The sequence below is a fragment of the Sesamum indicum genome, linkage group LG7 (assembly GCF_026168435.1).
Source record: "Sesamum indicum cultivar Baizhima isolate 11 linkage group LG7, ASM2616843v1, whole genome shotgun sequence".
NCBI classification, from domain to species: domain Eukaryota; kingdom Viridiplantae; phylum Streptophyta; class Magnoliopsida; order Lamiales; family Pedaliaceae; genus Sesamum; species Sesamum indicum.
The window spans coordinates 5,316,560-5,339,301 of NC_142663.1; the positions used below are offsets into that span (position 1 = coordinate 5,316,560).

General features: G+C 36.2%; 3 protein-coding genes and 2 non-coding genes across 8 annotated transcripts; 3 read left to right on the forward strand and 2 right to left on the reverse strand.

Moving 5' to 3' along the window:
- Window positions 1-26: 26 nt before the first annotated feature.
- On the forward strand, window positions 27-7,761 carry LOC105166048 (putative E3 ubiquitin-protein ligase LIN). 3 transcript variants are annotated; one of them, XM_020695406.2, is made up of 18 exons: window positions 30-543; window positions 1,041-1,100; window positions 1,165-2,034; window positions 2,179-2,236; window positions 2,345-2,746; window positions 2,839-2,903; window positions 3,007-4,263; window positions 4,574-4,718; window positions 4,807-5,061; window positions 5,159-5,468; window positions 5,548-5,672; window positions 5,759-5,878; window positions 6,065-6,196; window positions 6,459-6,581; window positions 6,655-6,765; window positions 6,978-7,121; window positions 7,217-7,465; window positions 7,556-7,761. In XM_020695406.2, exons 3-18 carry the CDS (start codon window positions 1,364-1,366, stop codon window positions 7,571-7,573), a joined length of 4,185 nt encoding a protein of 1,394 aa, XP_020551065.1. In that variant the 5' UTR covers window positions 30-543; window positions 1,041-1,100; window positions 1,165-1,363; the 3' UTR covers window positions 7,574-7,761. The 3 variants fall into 3 exon arrangements, with proteins under 3 accessions (XP_020551064.1, XP_020551063.1, XP_020551065.1); XM_020695405.2 differs by having other exon boundaries at window positions 27-616; window positions 1,041-2,034; XM_020695404.2 differs by having other exon boundaries at window positions 27-543; window positions 1,041-2,034.
- An 845-nt stretch (window positions 7,762-8,606) lies between these two features.
- On the reverse strand, window positions 8,607-8,679 carry LOC148787503 (small nucleolar RNA Z105). The gene has a single exon (XR_016066533.1). It is a non-coding gene; the product is annotated as a small nucleolar RNA Z105 (small nucleolar RNA).
- A 113-nt stretch (window positions 8,680-8,792) lies between these two features.
- On the reverse strand, window positions 8,793-8,889 carry LOC148787504 (small nucleolar RNA Z161/Z228). Its single transcript, XR_016066543.1, has one exon. It is a non-coding gene; the product is annotated as a small nucleolar RNA Z161/Z228 (small nucleolar RNA).
- Window positions 8,890-9,154: 265 nt separating this feature from the next.
- On the forward strand, window positions 9,155-13,617 carry LOC105166047 (BRCA1-A complex subunit BRE-like protein). Its single transcript, XM_011085260.3, has 13 exons — window positions 9,155-9,350; window positions 9,518-9,605; window positions 9,699-9,873; window positions 9,985-10,075; window positions 11,147-11,182; window positions 11,318-11,416; window positions 11,739-11,866; window positions 11,975-12,023; window positions 12,147-12,236; window positions 12,348-12,401; window positions 12,900-12,965; window positions 13,181-13,278; window positions 13,356-13,617. Exons 1-13 carry the CDS (start codon window positions 9,273-9,275, stop codon window positions 13,417-13,419), a joined length of 1,116 nt encoding a protein of 371 aa, XP_011083562.1. The 5' UTR covers window positions 9,155-9,272; the 3' UTR covers window positions 13,420-13,617.
- A 1,237-nt stretch (window positions 13,618-14,854) lies between these two features.
- Window positions 14,855-21,774, forward strand: LOC105166045 (arginine--tRNA ligase, chloroplastic/mitochondrial). Of its 2 annotated transcripts, none has more exons than XM_011085258.3 (18): window positions 14,855-15,117; window positions 15,839-15,906; window positions 16,105-16,244; window positions 16,424-16,499; window positions 16,652-16,753; window positions 16,839-17,054; window positions 17,228-17,308; window positions 18,356-18,439; window positions 18,628-18,732; window positions 19,060-19,238; window positions 19,551-19,635; window positions 19,742-19,928; window positions 20,063-20,132; window positions 20,359-20,428; window positions 20,700-20,789; window positions 20,929-20,997; window positions 21,116-21,214; window positions 21,389-21,774. In XM_011085258.3, exons 1-18 carry the CDS (start codon window positions 15,009-15,011, stop codon window positions 21,497-21,499), a joined length of 1,941 nt encoding a protein of 646 aa, XP_011083560.1. In that variant the 5' UTR covers window positions 14,855-15,008; the 3' UTR covers window positions 21,500-21,774. The 2 variants fall into 2 exon arrangements, with proteins under 2 accessions (XP_011083560.1, XP_011083561.1); XM_011085259.3 differs by having other exon boundaries at window positions 15,055-15,117; window positions 15,835-15,906.
- Window positions 21,775-22,742: the final 968 nt, after the last annotated feature.

Here is a 22,742-nt window from a genome sequence, read left to right on the forward strand (position 1 = left end):
CAAATTATAAAGAATTTAGTTATAAAAATATCAAATGTGGACGAGGAGATTTTACTTTTTGAGTTGACGTGTGAATACCATTGATTAAGCTAAAACACAGAAGCAAAAGATCACTCCGTTTCTGTCATATTGTCAATGTCACCTCTCTTCCCATTAGTATTTAAATCCCAATATTAGTTAAGATAATTAATTAATTAATTAATACTCAATCAAAGTTTTTGATGATCAAGAGCAGAGCTAAGTCAAACGCCGGCTAGAGCCGGCTTTCGTTTTCCTGCCCGCCCATTTTTTGAATTGTTTTTTTTTTTTTTTTAAATAAATTTGAAGAATATGCTTGTTTAAGATGACTGATTGATGAATGTTAGTACATTTTGTCCTTATTGAGGGAATAAATTAATTTTGTTGTTGATGATATTTGTTGTTTGTTTGTGGGTATATTACGGATCGAGCGATTTGGAGCAGCTGCTTTTACTTGTTCAACGGCTTCGCTCTTTGGAATTCTCAGCTTGTTCGTGTGATAGCTTTCTGCTTTCTGTAGTACAAGTATTGCTCTCTTTCTCTACCACTCTTTTTCACACACAACACACAGTTGGTCGGGTAACCAGTGGTGTGGGAGGTAACATGTTGAGTTTTCAATGTTGGAGTGTTGATTTACTCGTGTTCTGTTTGATCATGGTTTTTGATTCGATTTCTGCAGCATGTTATGTTGTTATTATTATTACTTTTTACACAATAAACCATCATGACTGTTAATCAAAATCGCTGAAATCTCAACCTGTTTGTTTATGTTTTCATTTTCAGCAGAAAATATGTGTTTTTTTAAATTTTGAATAGATTTTCCTGTGAAATGAGAACATGTTTGGTTTAGTTGCTAACAAAGATGTTTTCGGTTTAATTACTGTTTCAAAAAACTGAAAATGAAAATTGGCTGTCAGTTTAGCAATTAGTTGCATCAACTCTTTTTGTTGTTTGTTATATAAATTTTTACTTGGCTGTAAGTACTGATTATGCTTTATGCATTTTTGTGTGACTGTGGACAGGAAGTCTAGGAATGGATTTTTGAACTGTGTTTCAGATTCTGTACAGAAGAAAAATGGCTGGTAACTATCGGTTTGAAATGGAACAAAATGATATTGTCAGATCACTAATCACTACCGTTGATAGTTTCATTCAAGATAGGCTGATAGATAAAGAACAAAGGACCCAACACAAAGAACAATGTGCTGAGAGATTAGCAGCCGGGAACGGGAGCCCTGACAAAGAAACGGAAGTTGGGTACTCTGATCAAGCTGTTTTAGCCAATCTTGATTGGGGTATCGATGCCCTTGAAGAGGCACTGAACACGTCCAATTTGGAAACTAAGATGGCTCGGCTAGACTATGCAGAGAAGATGCTGCAAGTTTGTGCTATGTTGAATTCTGGCCGGAAAACAGCTGGAGTCCCTAACTTTTACCTCTCGGCTTGGGCGCATTTGAATCTCTCGTACCTGTGGAAGTTGAGGAATAGCACTCACAATTCAGTACTTCACATCTTGGAGATGTTCACTGTGGACCCATTTTTCTCGCGTGTGGATTTTGCTCCTGAGCTTTGGAAATCATTGTTCCTTCCCCATATGAGCTCCATCGTCGGGTGGTATTCAGAGGAACGGAGAAGGATACTGATGGATGTGATCCCTGATACCTCTGACTTGTCCTTCACTGTGGATTTTGATCAATATTTTAATGAATCTTTAATTTTGTCCGTGCGGCCGGAGCAAGCAGAGAGAATTCAAGAACTGGAACAGGCTTATGGTCAATCTTTGGATGAGAATACAAGGCTCTATGCAAAGTATTACAAAGATTGCATGAACTATGATTCTGCCACCAGCAGGAAGGCAATTCCCATGTTGCCAATCGCTGAGCCACCCATGACGCCTCTGCACGAGGTTAGCAGCCGCTCGATTCCTGATTATGTAAAATTTGGTCCTATTTTGCCCAAGAGTGCTGGCTTTTCCCCTGTCCTGAAACACAAAGAAAACACAAGAAATGCTTCCAGGTAAATAAAACTAGTATTTGTAACTTCCAGAAACTTGTAGGGCATTATGTTGCAACTTTCGATTAGTCATTCTTACTCTTTGCCTTTACGTTAAACTTCATAAGTACCTGTGATGCTGGACTGGTTTCTCTTTTCTTCAATCAGCTCGAAGACAACGTTTATCTCAGAGAATCTTGAAAATTCTGCTGGCTGGGATGCTTCGGTAAGGTCATTTTTGGATTTATTATGTGGTCAACTGAAACTCTTCTGTAGTTTTGCACTTGTGATTTGTGAATGACTGGATTTCTCGCTCTGTGCATCTAATTGTCAGGAGGAAATGCCTGAGGCATGTGAAGATTCTGGTGGGAATCCAGATGACCATATGGAAGCTAAAGAATCACCTGAAACTGTATCGAATAATTTTCGAGCAGAAAAAGATGATGACACTAGGTCAGTGGTATCTAGCAGAAGCATCAGTCGGAACAAGGACGAGGAGACCACACCTAGCACACAAAGCATAAAGGTTACAACTTGTAAACAATCTCCTCGGAGTAGCTCTCCTTTGGATTCTCCAGGAGCAGCCACAAATTCCCGAAAGATGCAAAAGTCTATGCTACGCCTTCTGTCAGCCCGTCCCATGGATTCCTCTATTTCCAATTCTCTGCCTGTTTCTCCACTTTCATCTTTTGATAATTCAAGCTTTAGCTCAGCAGACTCAGACGGAGAAATGGCAGTATGTTTCAAACCTAATTTCAGTTTTAAACTAATAGTTATATTTGCATATTGTGTTTCGGGGCTTACACTGAAAGTGGCATAGACAATCAGGGACAGTTGAAAACCGGGAGGAGAAGTGTTGGAAACAGACAAAGAGTTCAACAAGAATCAAAGAGGTCTGTTCTTGAAGCTCTTCTCTTTTCGCCTTATCTCCTGTCCTATGAGAGTTCCAAGTAATGTACATCTAGGAATGCTGAATTTGTCTTGAATCTGTGTCAGCTCTCCTCAAGATGATGATTGGACCCTGAATTATGTATCTTCTCCGACATCTGAGGTTTTGAAATCCCAGTCCAGGCCACCGAAAGATTTTGTCTGCCCTATTACTGGCCAAATCTTCAATGATCCTGTCACTCTTGAAACGGGACAAACATATGAAAGAAAAGCCATTCAAGAATGGATGAACAGAGGAAATACAACATGCCCTATCACACGACAACCTCTATCTGCAGCTTCACTTCCCAAAACAAATTATGTTCTGAAGAGGCTAATTACCTCTTGGAAAGAGCAACATCCTGACCTTGCTCAGGAATTTTCATGCACAGAAACTCCACGAAACTGTCTAAGCAACACTTCCCTGAATGACACGCGGTCAGAGTCCTTACTATCTCAAAGAAGCATTAGCAATGATGTTGAGCACAAACCTCAAAGATTCACTCGAGCTGCATTGTCAACATCACCAACCAGTGTAATATCTCAAGCTTCCATTCAAACAGTGATCAATGCATTGAAACCTTATATTCTCTGTCTTTGTAATTCTGAAGACTTGAAAGAATGCGAAGCAGCAGTTTTGACAATAGCCAAGATTTGGGAGGACTCCAATGTTGACTCAGGAATTCATTCCTATTTATCTTCACCGACTATCATAAATGGATTTATGGAAATATTGCCGGCATCTTTGAACAAGGATGTTCTCAGGACAACAGTATACATTCTGTCAAGGCTGATATATGCAGATGATCGTGTCGGTGATCTTCTGACAAGTATAGACTCTGATTTCTATTGCTTGGTTGATTTACTGAAAAAGGGACTTGCTGATGCTGCTGTTCTTCTGTACCTACTCAGACCATCATTTTCTCATCTTTCTTCTCACAACTTAATAACCACTCTTCTGCACATAATTTCTAACAAAAGTGAAGATAGTGCTGATTTTCAATATGTTATAGCACCTAAAGACGCTGCTATAGCATTGCTTGAAGAAATTGTTGCAGGTGGAGACAAGACAGACAGATCATATAATGCAAGGACCATTATAACAGAGAATGGAATTCCTGCTTTGCTGAATTGTCTCAATAGGGTAGATGGAAGACAGTCCATTATGTCAATTCTTCTATGCTGCATCAGAATTGATATAGCATGCAAGGATATAATAGCAAACAGAATTGAGTTATCTCCTGTTCTTGAATTATTTCATGGTGGAAATGATAGTGTGAGAGGAGTATGTGTAGAGTTTCTCTGTGAATTGGTTCAGCTGAGCAGGTAAATCATTATTCCACCATTTTTTCATCGTACTCCAAATTACCACCTAAGCAGTTTGATTTTATTGTATTATTTGGTTGCTTCTTCCTCTAGTAAGTCCTAACAATCAAGTCTTTATTCAGTTCTCTCTTCTTCTGCATGCCAGAAATAAACAAAACCACTATCACAATGCATTAACTTCAATTACTAATGATGAATAATCAAGTTGTTCTCCTATTAAAACTGTTTCTTTACACGTTTATTTTGGGGCAAAAGAGCATTTTTTCTTTGTGATCAAGTTATTCTCCTATTAAAACTTTTTCGGCTACAGGAGAACGTTGAGCAACCAGATTTTGCAGATAATTAAAGAAGAAGGAACATTCAGTACCATGCACACCCTTTTGGTTTATCTCCAAATGTCCCCAATGGAGCAGAAACCTGCTGTTGCTTTCCTTCTTCTTCAGCTTGATCTGTTGGTCGGTTTTTCTTCATTATTGTAAATTTAGCTACACTTCAAAGTATACTGAGAGATTTAGGACTCTGATTAAATATTTTGAATCCCAGACTGCTCCCCGCAAGATGAGCATCTATAGGGAAGAAGCCATGGAAGCATTGTTAGAAGCACTTCAGAGAAAGGACTTCCCTTCTTCTCAAATTATGGCTCTTCGCATGCTATCATCTCTTTCAGGACATCAAGGAGCTTCAAGGAAACCATACATGGAATCTTGGTTACTAAAGATAGCAGGATTTGACCAACCTTACAATGCTATGATGAGAGGGGAGGAAACCAAAACCAGTGACACTAAATTTGCTGCAATGGTATGAAGTTGTGTAGTTCTTCCTTTGCTTACTTTTCCTTCATAACATCATTTTTGCTGGAGGTATTCATTTAGTTTTAATGAACACATATACGTAGAAAGAGGAGGAGAAAGCAACAAGGACCTGGGAGAAGAGAATGGCGTTTGTACTTACAAACTATGAGAGAGGCATGGTATTTAGAGCTTTGGAGGAATGCTTTAAAAGCAATTCAATAGATATAGCAAAGTCTTGTATTGTTGTGGCTACATGGCTTGTGTATATGCTTTATAGTTTTCCTGATTGTGGCATAAGAGATGTTGCTTGCAAATCTCTGCTTGACAAGTTCATAAATGTGCTGCAATCATCAAAGAACCTTGAGGAGAAGATATTAGCTGCACTTGCTCTGAGAGGATTTATCAGTGAACCAGGTAAATACTCATTTATTCAGTAGATTTCCCACTGCAGTCATTCTGGTTCAGTAACTAAAATTACCGGTCCATGTTTAAGGCGGGCTGCAAGAGATGGGTTTATATGCCAAAAGTATATGGAAAACCTTGAGGAGGCTTAAGAAGAATTGCACGGTGGTCCATGATATAATGAAGGCACTGATGAACTTACCCTCTATTGATGCTGTGAGTAGTGTACACAAATCCTTGTCCACTGCAAAGTTGATACATAACAATACTTGAGTAACACTACCCTTATGATATATATGCAGGCAGATTTGTGGTCCTGTGTTGAAGGTCCTGAGTTAGATGTGTCCATGAATGGAGAAATACTGTCGACGATACACATAAGAAATCGGTTGATAAGCAGCCATTCTGATGGAACTATAAAGGTATGATGGACTCAAGAATCTGGTTGAGCATCATTACTTGACCATTTTAGCTGCATGTAGCGATTATTGGCTGCCATGTTAAGTTCAATGATGCTGTTTTGGCATTGAAATTCTTCCCACGTCCAGCAAGAATTTCTTTTTTCTTTTTCGTTTCTTTCATTCTTGAAAATTTTCTCCTTGCATCAGGTATGGGACACTGGAAAGAGCACTCCTCGATTAATTCAAGAAGCTCGTGAACATTCAAAGGCTGTAACATGCCTGTATGTTCCTCCGTCCTGTGACAAGCTATATAGTGGATCTTTGGATAAAACCATACGAGTAAGTCTCCACATTTCATGCTCAAATCTGAAACTCAAAACCTGAGGCATATTAGTTAAAAGATACTAGATATAAGTTAGAGCAACAAAGTATGTTCTAGCAAAAAAGAAGAGAACGCACAAGAATGATTCTATTCTATAGACTTGTCAAAAAATTTCCAGAATTTTAGATGATGTCAAAACTCCAAGGCATGTTCTTTAGATCCTGTACCACTTGCTTATGCATTGCCAAGAATAATCTTCATCTCGTTTCTTTTTGCCAGGTTTGGTCAATCAAACAGGAGGAAATACATTGCATTCAGGTACACGATGTAAAAGAGGCAGTACTGGCACTGGTAGCTAACGCCAGTTTCGCCTGCTTCTCATCTCAAGGAAATGGAGTTAAGGTCTGCATTTTAACTCAGATCATCTTGGCTATAAATAAAATCGTAATGCTTAAAGAACATTGGTCTTGTACAGGTTTTTAATTGGTCAGGGGTTCCAAAGAGCATTAACTTCAACAAACAAGTCAAGTGCCTGGCGATGGACGGGGAAAAACTCTACTGTGGTTGTTCTGGTTACTCTATCCAGGTAGAAAATCCATACATGCTTTATAATGTACGTTCCTTGTTACTGTGTTTGCACAAACTTCTACATTAGAAGGACAATAAAATTTCTTTTACAAAAAATAAAATTTGACAAAGAAGCTATAGAAAAATCAGGGCAAGTGAAAAAATCGAGAAAGAAAGTTACAAATTTCAAATTGTACCAATTGTCTTTGAGAATTTTGAAAATGATAACAGGAGGTGGATTTAAGAGCACATACATCATCCATATTCTACTCTGGTGCCAAAAAGCTACTTGGCAAACAAACAATTTACACAGTAGAAATCCACAATGGTCTTCTATATGCCTGCGGGTCATCGGTGGATGGTATAGCAGGAAAGGTACAAGCTCCTTTGTAATCTTAAATCTGCACTCCCAAAAGTAGCAAAAATTCTCACAAAGTAACAAAATTTCCCCTCAAATCAAATTCCATTAGGTCTTCAAACTATCCAGCAAAGCAGTCATAGGATCTTTGCCAACCGGACTCGACATCCAACAGACCACTGTAAACAATGACTTCATATTTACAGCCACAAAATGTGGAATCATTGAAGTATGGCTCAAGGACCGATTGACGAAGATTGCTTACGTTAAAACAGGAAGCGGGAACACAAGAATTACGACCATTGCTTCTGATGCTCATGGACAGAAGCTCTTTGCTGGGACCTCTGATGGCAGGCTCCAGGTTAACATCTCAAGCATTTTGCTCATGTCATCCAAATTACTTGTCTTTAGAAGTGGGAGTTGATCATTTCACTTCATGGGCTGATTGCAGGTGTGGAGTTTGGACTAAAGTTGATTAATCCAAAGACGATTGCATGCATACACCAACAGTGATGTCCTTTAAATAACCTACAGAGAGTTCTTTTGTATTATAAACTAAGAGCCACATTTACCAAATCAAGATTTGGTTCCATAACTGATGAATCAAATGGCATCATGTTATAGTTTTTACAGAATGAGAATTCTTCTGTGCTTCAATGGCATAATTGCACTTTTGATCAGTAAGGACAAAGGGGTGTTGCCTTTTTTGTCTCACATTTTACATAATTAAGATTTTGATCCCATAAAATTAAAAAATATTGCATATGTAGTCCCACAGAATTAATGCCTGGAACCATGTAACATTTTTTAATTCTGTGATACAAAAAATGTTAACGTTCTATGGAATTAAAAATATAATTTTGTAGGTTTCAACTGATGTTTTCCTCCCGGATGTTCAGGTAAGTTTTTGTAAGAAACTTTACCTGAATTCATCTGAGGAAGTGAATTAGTGTAGGGTGCTGCATTCATCCCAAAGGCATTGTAGCAATTGCCGGAGGGATAAACTCCAGACCCATAAAAAACACTTACAGAGCTTGCTCAGGATTTTCAACAATTTCATTCTCTGAATATTTTTTAGGCAAACTTTGTGATAGAGTAAGAACATCTGTTGGCAAATTTGGTGAATTTCACGTAGCACTCAGAATGAAAAGGACTTGCGGTATTTAATAGAAGATATCAAGGACCAGACCAACTAGCTTGATCTCATCGGTTTTAATTCCTCATAGTGCCAATCTGTTCTATTCAAAATTGAGTCATTACAATGGAATTTAAAATTTATTATAATGAGTAGAAAACTAATTGAAAATGAAAACTTATAAAGTTAAAATCCATTGTAATGTTAAATAATTCAAATAAATTCAATAACTTGTTATTATAACTTTTATATCCTTAAATCCAAATTCATCTATTCACACGAAAAGATTGAAACTGATAATTGAATGAAACTCTAGAAAAATTTCTAATTCCCAAAAAAAATAAATCTGGAAAGAAAAAGGAAGCATTCAGAATGAGTAGGAGGTAAATATTCCTTCATGAATTTATCGGAATATTGTAAATTCATCCTCATTATGCTACCGCATCAAAATAAATATAAAGATTAAGCAAACAAATTCACATACACATAAAGCAATAATTTGTAAATAGAATTTAAAAACCACAAAAAAAAAACTCGAGGGAGGAAGATGGAAGTTCATCAGAAGATAGGATTAATACATCAAAGCGGCACAGATGCGTGCCTCAGACGACCGTCGTGAGATATTCTAATCCAAATTCATCCTTTGACTCCAAATAATGCAATTACGAAAAACGAAGAAACTCCAAAAGATATATAACTACGAACACAGAGAGAGAACGAACAACAGATTCAAAAGATATCGATTTGCCTTCGCGATCCCAAGTAAGAATGAGGCTCAAAGCAGACATTATTTAAAGGGGGAGCCGTTGCGGAAGTAGGGTTTTCGGTTTCTGTATAATTCCATTTTTACCCTTCCAGCATTTTCTCTTTAAAAAAAAAGGAAAAATGGTAAAATAACACGTGGAATCGGCCCAGTGTGCGACCACGCACAACCCTGGGCCGTATAATCAGTGCGAGGCCAAGAATCTCCCTCAGTCTCCAATGGTCAGACCTGAGTTTCTCTGTTCTCAGTGATCGCTGAACCATCACAGAAATGGCGATCGATACCGTGCCGCCGCTCATCGCCGCGCAGCTCAATTATCTCATTAGCCACTGTCCTTTCTCCGTCAAGGTATGCATTTTGTTGCCCCGGAATATGAGTACGTACGCGTACTTATATGCGTACGTATCCGACGGTGAAATTTTGCACCTCTGTTTTTCGTATTTACAGTGTGCTGAAAGATTAGGGTTATTTAGGATTTGAGAAAGGTTCATTCGAAAGAGAAAATGATGTTGCAGGTGGAGCTAATGTGGTCCGGATGCAAAAACCCTAGCTTACTTGATCGCTTCACTTTAGTCATCCCGTATTGCCTTGACTATATCAAATGTGAGTGTTTTCTTACTCATTTTTTGGGTTTATAGAAGTTGAATTTTATATTTGTACTTTTTTTTTAACTCTGCATTTTGAATATGGAATTAGGGGATGTTATATATAATGCTATATATCCGCTGGCCGCTCCGGATATAATATTCGGACCTGAAGATGAAAGTTTCCAGCCAGTTTACCGTGGCAATGAAAAATCTCGTAAAAGTAGTTTGGCTGATTGGAACAGCAAGGATCCAGCTCGGTTGTTGTCTCTTATTATAGAGCTCAGGTGACTGTTTTTCCTATAACCAACTGCAGTGTAGGGAAAGAATTGATTTCTTAGATGTTATGGGGCGCTGGCACTGAGGTTTTGGGTGTCTTTGTTTAATTTATATTATAGGGATGCATATATTGCATACCAGAGGAGGCGCATTGAAGAGGTTGATGATGACAGATTGAAATTTGAAATCAGTACTATGCTTTCAAGAGAGGTTAGTGTTTGGATGAGTTTCCACGTAAACAATAAAGAGATGAGCATATGAATGCTTGCTGTTTGCTTTCCAGAACACGAGCAGCATCGAGTTTGTCTGTGCTTTTTGGTCTTTGTCTTTTGCTCTCTTTTCTTGCACATATAATTATTATATGTTCTCAGAATACAAAGCTGTTTCACTGGATTTGTCCTTTCAGTAGGAAATTTGACCCGAGAAATTCGGTTACTTATTAACACCAACATATAGCTTCATATGTACATGTGAAGTCCAATAACTAAGAACTGTGTTGGTTCTTTGGTACTTTTTCTTTTTGTAATAACTTGATGTTGGTTACTGCATGCATGTCTTAGAAAGAGATAATAGGCCCTGTCCAGTCTATCTGCTTCAGCTTGCTGTTCTCTCTGACATTTAATTGAAATGAAAATGTTATACATGTCATCATGCGTTTACATATGAATATTTTGGTCTGAGATCAATAGATGATTAAGGTCATGTCTTGTTTCCCTCTGGTCACATATGTTTAGTGTTTCTTTTTGGCTCAATAGATTTGTATTTAGTGATGTCCTATGTGTTGGAACTCAGTATTGGTCCGCATCAAATCTGTTCGTGTTGTTACTGACATAGACCAAAAATGTCTTATTCTTTTACCCTATATTGCATGGATCAAATAATGCCATTGAGTTTTGGCTTCAGGAGCCACATGAGTGGGTACAACTGGAGGTACTAATTATATATGGGGAATGATTCTAAGAATATTGTAAATAGCTTAATTTTGCTGGCCATGCATCATTTTTTGGTGTTTTGGGGGAAATTTGGATGTCTGACCAAGGATATAATGTCTAGTACTCGTACGTTCTTTTTCAGTAACTTATTGATTATTTTATGTGGTGAACGATTCTACTTGCATAGTAGGAGTGAATTGAACCAATATGAATTTCTAATTATTTGTATCTACGAACTTGTTTTGCATTTCTTGCTTTATATGCATGTGTTGTTGCCCATTTTTTCCTATGAAAGCCTGATGCAGCTCTATTTCTTAACAAGTTCTAAAGCTTTTCCATATTTGTTCAGGGAATTGAGATGTATATGACTTCAGGCACTGACAAGGTAACTGAAGATGATAAACATATTTGGGCGATACCATTAAACCCTTTTCTGGTCATTATATCATTTACAGATGTTGACTTGCTACACCATGTCTAACTTTCCGGGTGGTCTTTTTGCCATTTGATTGTAGTGTAGCCAGAAGAGGTTAAATTTGCAGTTCCTTTACTGGATATGGAATTAAATAAACTGGTTGCTGGGTCCACTTGGAGGCATCCACAGAAGATATACTTACAGGTTGGTTTGGCAAAAATGTTGTCCTTATGCCTTGGGTATAATCTCAAAGAAGTGATACAGCTTATGGAATAAAATTTGACTTCAACCAATCCGAGGCCAGCAAGACAAGTTGCCAGAACCTAGTAGTTTCTTGCTTGTTTTTTTGGAAAAAGAAAAGCCACATAAGCAGTCAATTATTATGGTTGTAATCTGGGGAGCAGAATATTTGTTTTTGCACTGTAATAGGGCAACTTAATTTTTTTGTACTGTCTCGGCTTTCCTTTCCACTTCCTCTGTTAAGTCATCCATCTACTTGCTCATCAACATCATTTCGTAATTGTAGGTTGTTTTTCCAGTTGGTAAAAAGCAGTCTACACCTCCACCTCCGCGGCTAAAATTGGTCTCTTCTGCGGAGTTGAAAGCTATATTTTCCATTGAAGATTTCAGACTTCCTCCTTGGTTGGATGGGATGTAAGAATACATATGCTTTTGAGTGGGATTCCTTTAATTGTTTTACTACATTCTACTTGGTCAAATCTGTTTGTCTTTTGTAATATATCTGATCTGTATTCTCTACAGGTGCACAGCTGAATATCTTCCCACTTTGGAGGAGATGCTGGAATCACAGGTTTGCTTTGGCTCTTTTATACATATGCATTATTTCAAAACGTAACCATTGGTCCAAAGAAATGATTAATTGCAGCAGGTTGTTAACATCTTTCATATTGTAAACATCCCTTTTCCTCGACAGATTAAAGATGCAGTCTTGTCTGTAGAAACAAGGAGGAAGTTTATAACGGCATTGGTACCGCTATTTGGAAGACCAATAGAAGCTGATCCGGTGTGCTTTCTTTACATTTGAGCAGTTGAACAGCTTATGGTTGGATTCTTATTTTTAAATTCTGGAATTATTTAATAAAAAATTTCTCAGGTCTCTTTCTTTGATTCCCAGGTCTTTTGCAGGAGGGCGACATTCCTGGCTTCATCTGGGGTGTTCACTTTTCTGGTAGAAATCACTCGTCTCAGTCTCTGTATTTGCAAATCTATTGCATCGTATTACCCTCACACAACTTTCCTGGACCAACTAGAACTGTTCATTTTCTTCCTTGTCCATCTATGGATCATTTAAATATTATCCAAACTATCAGTCACATATCTATTTGAGCACTTTGAAATAATTCTTGGACCTTGTAACCTTTAACCATCCCTTTGGTACCTATTCTTTGCCCCAGATATTAATAATCAATGACTGGTAGCTTCAAATAAGTTCATTGCTGGCACTAGAGTATCTTCTGTATGCAATTTTTTTTCAAATATGAACAAAACATTGTGGTTGTGGGAGTGGGCCGGGTTATCAGTTTATCCTTTACTTTCAAATAAACTGTCATGTAACAATTGCTGCTACTTGGGAAACCATTTACCCTGTGGTGATTGGTAGCTTTGCTGCAGTGTTGGTTGTCTGATTCTGTTGGCAGCCTCATTTTCATATGCTCTGTTCTGGCAGGTCCATTTCTCTCTCTCTCTTCAATTTCCAAAGCAGCAACCGGGTTTAACACTTCAGAGTTCCCAGGTGAGAATCTTCACAATCACTTGTCAGCTGACTGTCCAACCTTACCAATGTTTCCTTATCTATTGTGCATGGTTGAAGATGCTGTTACTGTTTATCAATTTGGATGAAAATGGAAGAAACATTTGTTGAATCTGGCAATAGGTGAAATGTTCCGTGTGAGCCTACCCCTTCTCTGACTTATCCTTATCTAATGAGATTAGCCTGTGTATCTGCAGCATTTCAATTCCAATGGTATGCCCGTCAAGTCACCTAATTTAGCAGAATATCCATGGAGTCCAAGATGGGAACCATCAGAAATGGCTGATCGAATATTGTAAGTAATGTTTTCAGGAAATGCCTATAGACAATAAAATGTTCCTAATTAATACTCTTTTTGAATTATTGTGGCAGCGACTTTCTGGCAGAAGAGTGTTTAAACTTCAAGAAGTATTGCAATCAGTTGAATCAGCAATGAGCATATGCTTCAGCATCTCAGGGCCATTTCATAGGACGGTGTCTGCGTTTTGACGACGCTGTATTATATGCCTGCTGCATTATTTGTAATGTTTTTTTTTTTTTTTATGTAAAGTGGCACAGCTTGGAATTGCCTAATTTCTGTACTTTCTATGAACAATGAGAGTGGCATAGTGTTAATGTGCATAATGTTTTTGCCTATTTGCTTCAACGAAAACACAAGCATTGTGAAGAAAGAAAAATAACTGAGACTGCCTGAGAAAGAAACTCCTACTCTTTTTTAGTTTTTTTCTCTTAATATGAAAACAGGTATAGATTGTGATATGAAACTTGATTAAATATGTTAAATTTTGAATTAAATCATTTATGCAAAGAGAATAAACAAGATATATAGTGAACATTTTGCACAAATGAATTGTTATATATGCAATTACACGATGCAGACATGGCTATTTCCACCCGTGGATTCATGTCACATAGACTTGAACTCTGACTCACATTTGATAAAAATTAGTAAGCTGCAAGATAATGTGTAATAGCTAACGATTCATGTTCATAGTACTAAAGTAGACAAAAGTAATTTATATACAATAAAATTATTGAAGACATCCATATAAACCACATGTATTTCTGATAGTCTTTTTGCATTTTATTTTGACATGTAAACAATCATTTTTTTGATAGAATTTTGAATTTAGATAAGTTTATCTCTATCGAGAGTTTTTATCATAAATTATTCTCTATTTTATTTCATTTTAGATTTATTGCCATCCAAGATATTTATAATTTTTTTCAAAGATATCAGTAACGTAATTCAAATTTATCCTTATATGTATTAATGTTTTTTTAGTGTTGACTATTATCATATTAAATTTTTACCTGACATTAATATAATAATAATTATTATTTTATTTTATTGTTACCTAGTAATGTTTATAACAATAATATCACTTTTTTATCATGAAAAAACAATGCTATTAAAATGATAAAATCAATTTATTTTAAAATCGATATAATTTTACTAGGTGAAAATTATTGGGAAATATATGGATGCTAACCTAACATAGTTTTCATTTCTTGAGGGCATGACGATATAGATCGAGTCTTTAAATTTTATGAATGATTTTGCATCCACATTCAAATTCCTTGGACGAAAATGCATTTAATAATTTTTTAAACACTACGGCTTCACATTTTGGATCTCGTTGAAGTGTTTTTAACTCGCAAGAAAATATGAACAAACAATCCTAGAGTTATTTATCAAAATATTTTCAAATAATAAAAAATTGCAACTCAATCGCAAAATGGGTAGAGTTATTATCTCTAAAGTTTGCTTTCATTTAACAAATAAGTTTATCCACTCATTAGAATTTACTGAATTTATTATTTTTTATAATATTTTGATAAATAACTCAGACAATCCTAATCCCTTGAAAACCCTAAAGAGGCGTCCGAGCTCGGCGCAGTTCCACCATAGTCCTGAGTCCACAGCCAATTAGACAGAAAAGAGCGCACTTTCACCTTCACTGGGTGAAATAGAGAGATACATGCACTGCATCTGTATATAAACACACAAAAGACTCTATTGTAATGAACTGCTCACAGTTTAGTATTTTGCTTCCGCGGGTTTTCGCTCCTCCCCAATTCAGTCGCCTCTCTCTCGTCCACTCTCACTCCTCCATTTCCTTCTCCACCAACTGTAAGACTCTTACTCTCATTTCATTGCTTGCATGTGTTATATAGTATTCATGCTTTGATATGACGCCGTATGTTTTCAATTTTTCTGTTTTTTTTTTTTTTTTTTATAAATCTTAGGGAGGTTACGATTTGTGAAGTTCGTGAAATGTGAACACATTTTGATTGACCGGTCTATCTATAGGAGTGGCGGAGCTGGAAATTAGGTTTATTATTATGTGCGTATGTATCAATGACGGAGTTTAAATTGAATTGATGTTGTTGTAAAGATTATATAATGGATGCTCCGTTTCAAGTGTGATTGAAGCGGATATATGAGAGGGCGAGAGTTTTATGGACAAATTCGGTGTTTCTTTCCCCCCCTAAAGCAGTAACTGGGTTTGTTGTAGACGGAGAGCACTGAAAACTAGTTGCATGCTAATCAAATGCTTACTATCATATCGAAGTTAAAGTTGATTTTTGATGAGACAATTTATCTGGTATTTAAGACTCTAATATGATTACCACAAACATGGGTAACTTTGTGCTGGTGAAAGTTGTAAACTAAATGCTGGTACTTGTATAGAGATACTCAGGAGCATGATTGAGTTTGTTTTTTGATGGCTTCTATAAATTTTTGACATATTTAATTTCTTTTGTATCCTATCATGGCAATTTCTTGAGATCAGATGTTACTTTGTACTTGCTTTTGTTGATTTTCTTGTGGTTCTCATGAAACTAGACAGGTATTCTTAAAACTTCTCGAAGATCTTTTCGCAGAGCTAAGGCATCGTCCCCAATAACTATGGCAAATGTAAGTTCATGTAACTATTTATTAGAGAAGCTTCATTTCTAAGAAAAACTTGCACTGTATTTGTAGATTCAAAGATAATTATCGAATGTAAGCTTAATGCACATGTATATGCATTTACTAGACTCAAGGAAACTGAAACAGGCTACAAATATGACATACCTATTATAAGTTCTAAAAATTTAATGTGTCATCAAACAGGATGAGGTGACAGGTGGAAGTCTTAAGCAACAACTAGCAAAGTTATTTGAAGAATCATTGAGAATAACAGTCCCTGAGGAGTTGGATGTAGATCCTGCAATTGCTCCGTGCCAAAACCCCAAATTCGGTGATTATCAATGGTATTTCTTGTTCTTTTTATGTTATGCAAAATTCATTTTCTTACATGTCTAATGGAAAAGCGAGTTTTCCTTTAAAGTTTTAGTTGATTTGTTAAAACCATAATAGTCATTTGCAATAGATAATCTTTTAGTCTTTGCTACTGTGATATTGCAAGATATGAAACCCTTTCTTGTTACAGCAACAATGCCATGGGCTTGTGGTCAAAAGTTAAAGGGAAGAGCACCCAGTTCAAAGGTCCCCAACCAATAGGACAGGTACGGATGATTATATATGCTATTTTACAATTCTCTTTATGGTGTGAGTTTTGTATCTAAAGAAGAAAATAATGTGTTATACCATAGTATCAATCTTATATCTTAAGTTGATGCCTTTTTGAGACTGGTTAATTAATTTGTTAACTTTATAGGCCATTATGAAAAATCTCCCCGCATCAGAAATGGTTGATTCTTGCTCAATTGCTGGACCTGGTTTTGTAAATGTTGTATTGTCTCGGCAATGGATAGCCAAGGTAATTTACTATCAGAACTTCTCTCTTTTTTCAGCTGACTTTTTCATACTATTGTGTATGAAAAATGTTATTCAAATTGGTGCAGAGCATTCAGAAGATGCTAGTTGATGGTATTGAGACGTGGGCTCCTAAGCTTCCTGTCAAGAGGGCTGTGGTTGACTTCTCCTCACCGAACATAGCAAAAGAAATGCATGTTGGTCACTTGAGATCAACCATTATTGGAGATACCCTAGCCCGTATGCTGGAATATTCAAATGTGGAGGTTCTTCGCAGAAATCATGTTGGAGATTGGGGGACACAGGTATGTGATTATCTGCATGTTGCCAATTATAGGAACTTATATCCCTTTAACGTCGAGAAGTGATTCATTTGCTTGGTATAGCTTCTTTTAGATTGAACAATTATTTTTTTTGATGCATAGCTCTTTTAAATTGGTAATATTTCTTTGGATGCTAATGCTTTGAATGGTTTCAGTTTGGCATGCTAATCGAGTACCTATTTGAAAAGTTTCCAAGTGGAGAAGTTGCCAGTGATCAAGCCATTGGCGACCTGGAGGTGAGAGGAAAATCTTGAATATCCTTTGGTCCTTACAGAATTTTGGAATTACATGGGTTTCTTTTCAAGATGAGTTTGGAGCTCATAATTTGTACATATATCACATAAGGATTTGTGCTCATTTTAACCACTTGATCATGTCTGTTAACCGTCATATCATATAATTGAACATTGTTTGCTAGCAACTAAAGAATATCTTTAACTGTAATAACTTAAACAATGGACTCTCCCATCTCTCAAACAATAATCAGATATTAAGCATATAATTTGATTTTATTTATAATAATATGATAGGTAATCTCCTCCATGCATTTAGAATCAACAGAGATTTATAATTTTTATTTGGGTGCAAAATACATCTAATGTAAGATCTCCATCCAGAACTTCCACGTTTTATTATCCAACCGTTTGTTTTCTGATTTTGAGTGCATTTGGCATTTGTTCACCATTTCTTACCTCTTCTGATGAAGACTTGCTAATTCACTGTTCATGATTAGGTTTTGGCTTTTATATTATCAACACCTTGTTAGCTGAAGTTTCAATGAAGAACATCATTTTCCTTCCATTTGAGCACTCCTTGACAGAGAATGCATATCTTTGAAGCACTGTTCAGATTTCCTGTGGTCTAATTTACCTCTTAATTAGATTGACTATCGAATGAGCTAGAGCCCAGAGTCAATAGTTGAAGTTGGCAATGGCTTGTTTGTGATTTTGTTGAGATGCTGATCATGTGAACATTTTAGATGCTTATGGTTTAATCTATCATTTCCAATTTTAGATGTGCTTTTCCCCCTCTCTTCATATATCTGAACTCCATATCATTTTGTCTATCAGGGATTAATTTGCACTTTAGTGATAAATTGTTATTATTATCATAATTTGAATAATTAATTTCATTCTTTTTTTTTTCTCTTTGGGATTTTGATTTTGTTATTGTTGCTTATGCATGCATGCATGAAAATAAATATGAATGCTGTATTTCACTAAAAAGATTATGAAACTATGGTTATAAGCTTTGTCCTATTTACTCAAGTGCTGCATTCTCAGACATTCTATAAGGCGTCGAAGCAGAGATTTGACAGTGACCCTGCCTTCAAGGAGAGGGCCCAACGGGCGGTAGTCAGTCTGCAGGTAAATGATTTGTTATCTTAAGGATTGTTGAGGTTGATTCTTTGTCGTGTTTGTTCTTTCTTGTCTGAGTTTATCATCTAGAAGTAATTATAAATTCATTTTCTAATTCATCAGTTAAAGCCAAATAAATAATATAAGTGTCTCATCTATACTTTCTGTATATGATTCTATCTATGTGTGTATTACAGGCTGGGGAGGAGAAGTATCGGAAGGCCTGGGCTCATATTTGTGAAATTAGCCGAAGAGGATATGAAAAGGTTTATCAGCGGCTTGGAGTTCACTTGGAGGAAAGGGTAATGGACTTACTCTGTTTAAATGCTGTTGCTGATTTATTTGAAGCTTTTGGTAAATATCCAACAAGATCTGTATAATGTCTGCATTATGCAATTCATAGAAGTATCAAGATGATGACTAATGTATTGTAGTTTAGGTGATTATGCCAAACTGCTGATGTCTTTAAGGTGTGGTTGTCTCCTATTTAATTTCTTTTCTGATGATATGTAATGTTCATTTATTTAAGTACATTTTCCTTTGACCAAGGAGAAAGCTAAACAATCGTTGATGTCTATGGGGCTTCTAGGGAATGTGCATTCATTTAAGTCTTTGTTCCTTTTCACCAGGGGGAAAGCTTTTACAATCCATATATTCCTGGGGCTCTAGAGTTATTGAGTAAAAAGGGATTAATTGAAGAAAGTGAAGGTGCACGTGTTATCTTTATTGAAGGGAAAAATATACCACTTATTGTTGTAAAGAAGGATGGTGGGTACAACTATGCCTCAACTGATCTTGCTGCATTGTGGTGAGTTTCCAGTTTTCTTTGTTCACTCATTTTTGGTTCATGGAAGTTTTCTCTAATCCTTTCTAATTCTTTCTGTTGAGTATATATAGTACTTCCTGAGAGAAGTCTCTTCCTGGTTTAGAATAGTTTCAGATCATCTGCTGAAAGCTTTTTTGTTCACCTGTCTTTGCATTTTTATACTAGCGCTGCCTTCCATCATAACCATTATTGCTTGATCAAATTATGATCTGTCAGTCACTTTGTATGCTGCTTCTGCCATGAAACTTGTGGAAAGTGCTTTTGTTACTAGACTTACACTCGTTCAATGTATAGGTATCGACTAAATGAGGAAAAGGCTGAGTGGATTATATATGTGACTGATGTTGGCCAGCGAGAGCACTTTGAAATGTTCTTTACTGTAAGTTAGACATCTGAATATGGCAGCCTATACATGGCGCATCATGTCTTTATTCTAGCAGTCATATGAGTTTTGAGGCTAAAGAGATTTCTGGAATGTTCTCAAGGCTGCCAAACGGGCTGGTTGGCTTCCAGCTGAGGATATTAAATATCCCAAAGCTAGCCATGTAGGATTTGGGCTTGTTCTTGGGGAAGATGGAAAACGATTCCGTACTCGCAGTACTGAGACTGTCAAACTGGTTGATTTACTTGATGAAGCTAAAAGTAAATGCAAGGCTGCTCTAATTGAAAGAGGTTGGTTGCTTTATGTTTGTCTAGACAACTGCTGGGTCACCTAGGTGGCCCAGAACTGTATATAACTGTGTTATTATATCATGCTACTTATGCTCTGAAATCTGATCCTCACAAGTGAATCAAATGTATGCCAGGCAAGGCTAAGGACTGGACTGAAGAGGAGCTTGAGAAAACTGCTGAAGCAGTTGGATATGGGGCTGTCAAGTGAGTATCCTTCTTTATGCCTGTTTTCCTGATAAATTTTGTTTCCAGCCTAAGTAGATACAAAAGAATGCTAGCTGCACATAAACTTGATCCAACATGAGATTGCAAAAGCAGAGGCATATGCACCTGCCAGTTAGTTTGTTTTGATGGAAAGGTCGCTACTCTTCCTGTAACTTTTGCTAACAGGACGTCTGAAGAAAGTATTATTTCTTTTTGTATAAAACAGATATGCGGATCTGAAGAATAATAGAACAACCAATTACACCTTCAGTTTTGACCAGATGCTTAATGACAAGGTGTGTTCATCAACTGCTATGAGTTTTATAAACAAAGAAAATGATACTAGTCATATTTTATGGTTTAGCAATATAAAAGAGTATTGTTTTTGCTGGAACTTCTTTCTTAAACATTTTACTATAAGTCGTCTTCACTCATATGGTTAGTGAAGTATTGTTATGGATTTTAAATTAATGAAAGATGGTTTTGATACAATTACCCTTACCTTGTTGTGGCTACCTTAGCCTCAGTTTAACTCTATGTCATTCTTGCCTTGTTCCGTATGTGCAGGGAAATACTGCTGTATACTTGTTGTATGCACATGCTCGGATCTGCTCAATCATCAGGAAATCCGGGAAGGATATAGAAGAATTGAAAAAAGTAGGCTAACCCTCTTCTTAGTTCTAAAATACCAACTGTTTGATGCTGTCTAATTAACTCTAACCTTCAGCAAACATTTCTTTGGATGAACTTGAAGAGTACTTTATGATTCACTGGTTCTTGCTTATATTGGTAACAGACTGGGACGTTAGACTTGGTTCATCCCGATGAACGTACGCTAGGACTTCACTTGCTTCAGTTTGCAGAGGTAATAAAACTGATTATAGATATTCCCGTCACTATATGCTCCTTGTTCCTGGATCCTAAATACTACTTGGCCTGTTAGTTTATTTGCGTTTGGTCTCACTATGATTCTATATTCTCAGGTTGTCGAGGAGGCATGCACTAATCTTTTGCCAAATGTGTTGTGTGAATATTTGTACAATTTATCGGAAGACTTCACTAGATTTTACACAAACTGTCAGGTATGAAGAAGCCTTTAATTAGTATTACACAAAAAGTATTTTGCCCATGATCCAGGGTGAGAATCATGAACTTTGAATCATGAATTAGAGCACATCCATATGGAATATCTCCTAATATTGTTGTTGTTGAATTTCCACTTGTCTGAATCTTGCAATTTGCAAATATTTTGTTAGGTCGTGGGATCAGCAGAGGAGACGAGTAGACTCTTGCTGTGTGAGGCAACAGCAGTTGTAATGAGAAAATGTTTCCATTTGCTTGGAATTACTCCTGTTTACAAAATTTAAGCCCTCCCCAATTTTTTGATTTGAAACTTGTGATTTTCCAATCGAAAAGTTATTTATCATTTTAAGGGGAACCTGACATGCTTTGACGTTGTAAATTAAACCCAGTAGACTCTGGAGGATTTATTTATATGATGCATACATGTAACTAGAAAAGAGCTTCAGCCGGAAAGGGAATCTGGCCTTGAAAGGCACCATAAAATGCATCCATTTGGCTGTCTTATACAAGGAGGAAGGTGTTGAGATTATAATATTTACAAATATTTCATTTTGGCTCATCTTTGATGTTCATAATGTACCAATTTTAGCTGTCACTAATTAACTCTTGTATGAGAGATTGTGTTAGAGCTGTCAGTCTCTGGTAGGTACGAAGGCTTAGCAAAATACAGTTGAAGCAGGATTTATGCATCTGTTGAGTTGGAGATATTCAAGACTGATATAACTCTGGTGAATGAAATGATGATACAGATCCAGAAGAATGGCCTGTGAATACATGGCAGCCAAGGAGAACCCAGATCAGTTACTCGATTTTTGAATTTCTTGAGTTGATTTTCGTAAGTGAGAATCAGTTTTAGTAATTAATTAGTTTTGATTGAGATCAAAGCTTAAAGCAGAGTATAATTTTAAAATACATATAGAGAACTAACGTTCAATTTGACTTGGGAGTTTGAGATACTGTTGTGTGTGTGCAGGTGAGGTGAGGTGTAGGTATCTAACAATCCAATTTGTTAACAATCTATATTTCTTAATATATTTAAGGCCTTTATAATGTGAATTGTTTTAAACAACTCTTGCTCGCATATATCTTTTTTTTTCTTCATTGCACGGGGTTTTTGTATGTATACAAAAAGAATAATGGTGTGAGAAATATGAGGAGGAAAAAATATAATTATGAAATTATTAAATTTTTTAAAAGAAATAAATGAAATATAGGATAATAAAATTGGTACAACAATTTTTTTTTTATAATAGTATTGATAGATAATTTAATTAGCTTTTTTTAAAATTGGATTTAATAAAAAAATAATAAAATTTTAAATTATATACAATCAGCTTCGACCACTAAGTTATATATAAAATTCGTTAAGGGTCGATTAAAATTAGAATTGAATGCATTGTTCAGTATGTAAATAATTGAATTTAGATACATATAAAAAAAAGAGTATTATTGTTCTTACACTTATTGAGAGTCAATAAATTAATATATTATACACAGAAATAGAAAAGAAGAATTTCCAAACAACTG

What these genes read in the sequence shown, in the direction of transcription:
- LOC105166048 (XM_020695405.2), top strand. Translation starts at nt 1,094, where the DNA reads ATGGCTGGTAACTATCGGTTTGAAATGGAACAAAATGATATTGTCAGA. An exon ending in ACACTAAATTTGCTGCAATG is followed by an intron (nt 5,062 to 5,158) that starts GTATGAAGTTGT and finishes ACATATACGTAG; the next exon opens with AAAGAGGAGGAGAAAGCAAC. An exon ending in TGGATGGTATAGCAGGAAAG is followed by an intron (nt 7,122 to 7,216) that starts GTACAAGCTCCT and finishes AAATTCCATTAG; the next exon opens with GTCTTCAAACTATCCAGCAA.
- LOC105166047 (XM_011085260.3), top strand. Translation starts at nt 9,273, where the DNA reads ATGGCGATCGATACCGTGCCGCCGCTCATCGCCGCGCAGCTCAATTAT. An exon ending in GACCAATAGAAGCTGATCCG is followed by an intron (nt 12,237 to 12,347) that starts GTGTGCTTTCTT and finishes TTTGATTCCCAG; the next exon opens with GTCTTTTGCAGGAGGGCGAC. An exon ending in TAACACTTCAGAGTTCCCAG is followed by an intron (nt 12,966 to 13,180) that starts GTGAGAATCTTC and finishes GTGTATCTGCAG; the next exon opens with CATTTCAATTCCAATGGTAT.
- LOC105166045 (XM_011085258.3), top strand. Translation starts at nt 15,009, where the DNA reads ATGAACTGCTCACAGTTTAGTATTTTGCTTCCGCGGGTTTTCGCTCCT. An exon ending in GGCTGCTCTAATTGAAAGAG is followed by an intron (nt 19,929 to 20,062) that starts GTTGGTTGCTTT and finishes AATGTATGCCAG; the next exon opens with GCAAGGCTAAGGACTGGACT. An exon ending in ATATAGAAGAATTGAAAAAA is followed by an intron (nt 20,790 to 20,928) that starts GTAGGCTAACCC and finishes TATTGGTAACAG; the next exon opens with ACTGGGACGTTAGACTTGGT.